The sequence below is a fragment of the Epinephelus moara genome, chromosome 18, assembly GCF_006386435.1.
Source record: "Epinephelus moara isolate mb chromosome 18, YSFRI_EMoa_1.0, whole genome shotgun sequence".
Classification (NCBI taxonomy): Eukaryota; Metazoa; Chordata; class Actinopteri; order Perciformes; family Serranidae; genus Epinephelus; species Epinephelus moara.
The window spans coordinates 37,489,221-37,494,666 of record NC_065523.1 but is presented as its reverse complement, the minus strand read 5'-3'; the positions used below and the strand labels follow the sequence as shown (position 1 = coordinate 37,494,666).

Here is a 5,446-nt window from a genome sequence, read left to right as displayed (position 1 = left end):
TTGCTATAGCGCCCCCCTTTGGCCAATTGATGTAATATTGCTTCATTCACATCCTCCCATGACCCTCTACCACTGTGCCAAATTTCACATGGATTGACAAAGTCAGTGAGGAGAAAAACGTGGAACAGACACACAGACAGAGTTTTCATCATTATATAGTAAGATGTGGACGTGTGTAACTGGTCAGAAATATTCTCAACAGTTAATTGATTAAAGTTTAGTGGCTAACTGCGAGCACGGCCCAATCAGGAAGCGCACCTTGATGTTTGCTATTCAATTTCCAATCGGCAAGTGAGTCTATGAGAGTTGTGTGTCTGAGGGAAAGAGTGAGTCAGTAAAATCACAGTGTGATCAGACAATTTGTGTCACCTTGGCGAGACACCTGCCGCGCTGCAGACCACAGCTTGAGACCAACAAAACTGGTGTTTTTTTAGTGAGTCATTGCTGCATTTCTAGCCAGGATTTTACCATCAGTACTGGCTATTTTAGGTCAAATCACAATCCTTACCTTCCTGTTTTTGTGCCTAAACATAGCAACACGTTGGCCATAATGTTGTCTGACCATAAGGAAACATAATGTTTTAACATATCCTCTGCATAATAACGTACAAAACGTGCCAAAATTTCTTGAGAATTTATCCTTATCCTTCCTGACCGATTCTTCTCCAGTTTGGTCTTCTGCTAGTGTCCTTGTCACAGGCGGTACCTGCAGCCCAGTCAGGTTGCACAGGTAGTCCAGCTCCTCCAGGATGGCACATCCATACAAAGGTTTGCTGTGTGTCCCAGCACAGTCTCAAGAGCATGGAGGAGATACCAGGAGACCGGTCATTACATGAGGAGAGCTGGACAGGGCCGTAGAAGGGCATCAACCCAGCAGCAGGGCCGGTATCTGCTCCTTTGTGTGAGGAGGAACAGGAGGAGCACTGCCAGAGCCCTTCAACATGACCTCCAGCAGGCTACTGGTGTGCATGTTTCTGACCATACTGTCAGAAACTTTGATTTGATATGTATGAAATGTAACATATCTGTGGTTTGCAGAAACATAAAATGCCACACTCACTCATTCATTCTGTCTTTGTCACCTATTTGTTTCTCATCAGCAGTAAACTTCATCCTAAAGGACATTATCTGATTTTACATTGTGAACCTGTTCTCCAGTTTGCCTGCAGGGCCTTTAAACCTTCAGTCACACAGCAACACCACACTGTGAGGACGTGGCCGCAGTTCTCCATTTCATGTTTGTTTGTTTGAAGCAGTAAGTCACGAACGAGTGCTGCTCACACAGTCACGTAGACACATACTGCACACATGCAAGGCTTTTAATAACATTAATACTCTATATCACACACACACACACACACAAACACACCATGCGGAACTTTAGCTGAGTGTTATCTGGGCTAATCCCTCTGCTTTTAATACTATAGAGACACAAAAGCATCATGATAACACAGCTTTTATATGAATGGGACCAGGAGAGGAGTGGAGGAGAGGGTGGATGAAGAGGAGAAGATGAGGACAGAAGGGAAGGAGTAAGGGAGAGTCACTCACCCGTCTGTATCCTGGAAGTTGACATTCACTTTCTTTGCAGAACCGAGGAGCTCTGAAACACAAAGAAAGTGGAACGTTAAGATTTTGCAGCATGTAAGTGATAGTCAATGTTTTTGTATGTAACACAGCAATACAGGTGTTTTATCTAATGTTGACAGCATCATTCTATTCTATTGGAGGGGTATTTCTTTTATCTTCAAGCAAAAATAATAATAATTTTCACGCATTTGTTCCTCATTTGCCCAGAATAGAAGACTCATTATTATGAGTCATGCTGCATCATATTTCCTTGAGTTCAGGCCCTCATGGAGATAATATCTGTCTCTCAGTGTGAGAGACCACATCACTCAGAGCATGCTCACTGCTGTGCAGAATTCACAATCAAAACCAAGCCACAGAAAATTCAATAAAACCATACGAACTGTTCACCTAGCTTATACTGTAAATATTGGGACTGGGTGATTTAATGACTATTTATACAACAGTTAGTTCCGGCCCTGCAATCTAATTGGTCGAGAGACAGTAAAACCGTGATGATATTGGAGTACAACATCACGGTTATTTCACTGTGTATGTATCACTCCGCCTCACAGCTGATTGCATTCAACAATCAATCAGTGTTGCATCCCTGGAAAAGTATTTAAACAAACTTCCACCAGATGCAAATGCCCTTTACCTGAAGCCCAGGATGACAGCAGCTCACACAGACAATATCTGGTACACTAAAGCTCCGCTGGGAATAAACTCACTCGCACAGATGCTGCCGAAGATGTGTAAAGAGGCGGGGACAACAGCTATCTACACCAATCACAGCCTCAGGGCGACTGCCATACAGAAGCTGTCAGATGCGAGGGAGATCATGACAGTGAGTGGGCACAGGTATGATGTTGTTTTAACGTAGCCTATGTGTAAAGTTAGTCTTCTAATTAGGAGTCGGGCCCTAAAATATACCTTTTGTCTTGCAGGTCTGAGAGCTTGTTAAAAAGCTACTGGAAGCCATCCATGGAGAGCAGAAAACGATGGAGCAACATACTGTCAGATCAGAAGGCAGAGTCGGCTGTGCCTGTGAAGCGACAGTCCACCATGCAGTCACCAGAGACTTATTTCACCGGCTGCACAATTAATGGAAATGTGCAGATAAATGTGTATAAAGAGTAAGTGCCTGGCGCACCATGTCTGCGTTACATAGCAACGGTGACAGCGGAGTCCTGAGGGAACTATTTTTGTTGGCGGAAGACAAATAAAATGCTTAAATTATCTATTTTGTCCTCATTTTTCAATATTTCTTAATCAGCCTTGCTTATTTAACTGTTGAACTGTTGTATAAAAGCAATATCACACTCGAGCTCGCGATGTTATATTCGTATATCGTCACGGCTGTGATTTGGTCATAGGCACGAGGCCGCAGATATACGAGTATAACATCACGACGAGCTCGAGTGTGATACTGCTTAAGTATGAAATATTAATATATTTTCAAGTACGGCTGCCCTCTAATAGTCGGCAAGATTTCATTGGTCGTATCATCTGAAACATGGAAGTAGCTACATGCCCATTAGCCCACAGCGTCATTAACAGGCGGCTCGCTCAGTGTGTGACGTGCACTTGGAGATAAAATATAGGCCTATATTAATGAAGGTTCATTAGTACGGTTTGCTTTGACTTGCAGCTGAAAACATGCAGCACATTTCATAGAAAATACCGAGACATATATCGTGTATCGCCAGTCAGCCTGTAAATACCAAGATATGAATTTTTTGCATGTTACCCAACGCCATGTCTGGACACACAAATCTGATCCGATCACATGCAAAGAACAGTGCAGACAGTTTGTCTCAAAGATCTGACTGGAGATATAAATGTGATTTGTCTTCAGTCTGAACGAAGCCTCAGTGTCTCTACAGCTTCTAGAGGAACTAAGGTCCACCATTTCCCCTCCAAACAATCGCACTGTCAAGTACAAGTGTTCAGAGGTGTCTGCAAAGTGTCAGCAGACGCGACTGTAGAAATCCAATCGGAATCGTTCATTTTAAACCACCTCCACATGTGGTTTGGATCTCAATTGAAGAGGAATTCAATTTTTTGCCAGTTTTTTTTTGCTGTCCAGACTTTTTAAAATCCATCTGGGTAAAATCAGAATGTGCCAAAAAAAAAAAAAAAAAACGGATTCAGGCTGGCAGTCTGAACGAGGCCTTATTTACAGGTAGAGGACACAGAACACAGCCTTCATCTCCTTCTATTTTCTGCCCTTTGTTTTTATGTCTAATGTCAGCTGATGATGCAGAACCGAGGCACAGCCAAGATGAGTCTGTGCTTTCTGTTTCTACACACACACACACACACACACACACACACACACACACACACAGTCCCTCCAGGGTGCAGGAAACAGGACAGTCCCTCTATTGTAGAGGAGACAGCTCCCAGCGCCACTGGCAGAGGAACATTGATTTCCTAACAGGCTATTTCTGGCCGCTAAATGCAGGGATTCACTCACACACACACACACACACACACACACACACAGATCGAGAGCTTTCAAAGCCACTATCTACATCCTCTGCCTGTGTGCTTCTTGCTGTGAGAGGGTGGAACACACTGGAACCTGATATGCATCCACTAACATGCATTAAAACGAAGGTGTGGTGAAGTTTTGTGTCAACAGGAAGTAAAGTTCAGAGGTCAGAGAAATGTTTGAGGAGAGAAGAGAGACAAGGAGGGAACAAACAGAAGCTTTAAAGATCTTCGGCAGCGTCGATAAGCTCCATACAATGACTGGCTTCTTCCCAAATAACACGTGCACACACACTAGTCTTTGTTCGCAGAGCTCCACATGTGTCCAGCAGCCGTTAACCATGACCTTTTCACTCCATAACATCATGAGACCGTCAGACGTGACCCCTGGTCATATGTTGCCCTGTTATGTGACAGGAAAATAGACACACCCACTGAAGAGGACGAAAATCCCCTCGTTTATTCTGATGGTGTCTTTGCCCTCTGTGAGAAAAAACTTCACTCTGAGTGATTCTTGGATTCATTTTCTCTTTAGTTATTTCGGTGGGTGCACTTTGACTCACGCTGCCTCGTCTGTATCATTCCTACATTTCCCAAAATGCCTTTTTAACAACAAGGAAATGTGCCTGAATGTGTTGGACTGGTTGCTTAGCTACGAGGAGCAGTTGCAATAGTAATCCTGACAGGATTACTGCTGCAGCAACACATCATCGAATGCACATGATGGTTACGTACGTGACACAGTGCTAACAGACTGAGGCTACAGCTGCAGGTCGCAGGCAATAGGTCCTCATCATTTAATGATCCATGTGGACGACATGGAAATACATGGAGTCTAAACTGTATTTAATCACTAACACATGATGGCTCATTAATTATTTAATGATGTTTCTTTCAGACAGCGACTGCATAAGTAGGACAACCAGCAGTGGCACTTATATTTATCTGCTGCAACATGCAATATTACAACTGGAGGAGCGGAGTCCATTTGTTCAAACCAGCATAATAACAAGCTTCAAACAGTCCTGTGTGCAGTGTGTGTGTGCAGTGTGTGTGTGCAGGGGAGAGTCAATACCTTCACTGTTCTCAGGGAGGGCTTCAACTAATGATTATTTTCATCGCTGACTGATCTCTCAGTTACTTTCTTGATTAATCAATAAGTTGTTTGGTCTATAAAGTGCCAGAAAATGGTACAAAAAAAAAATTAAAGAGGCAACAGATAGCATCTTTTCCTAAATATATCATGATGAAAATAATGTGGGTTGCACAGGGTAGTGTCCACAGTAAAATCAGACTATCAGCATTTACATAGGTTACTTAGTGGCTGTGCAATAAGCTTCTGCCACCGGTGCCGAAATTTTGCGGAAAAAATCTGCTTTAC

The 5,446-nt window shown here is 43.2% G+C and overlaps 1 protein-coding gene and 1 long non-coding RNA gene across 4 annotated transcripts in view; one reads left to right on the top strand and one right to left on the bottom strand.

The window, feature by feature from the left end:
• The window catches only part of caskin1 (CASK interacting protein 1), a 153,126-nt gene that overhangs the window by 70,304 nt on the left and 77,376 nt on the right, over nucleotides 1–5,446 (bottom strand). For all 3 annotated transcript variants that reach the window (XM_050069314.1, XM_050069315.1, XM_050069316.1), the window contains exon 2: nucleotides 1,552–1,603. In XM_050069314.1, coding sequence (XP_049925271.1) covers nucleotides 1,552–1,603 — 52 coding nt within the window. The remainder of the gene's footprint in view (nucleotides 1–1,551; nucleotides 1,604–5,446) is intronic.
• On the top strand, nucleotides 2,400–2,808 carry LOC126405587 (uncharacterized). The gene is made up of 2 exons (XR_007571590.1): nucleotides 2,400–2,430; nucleotides 2,517–2,808. It is a non-coding gene; the product is annotated as an uncharacterized LOC126405587 (long non-coding RNA).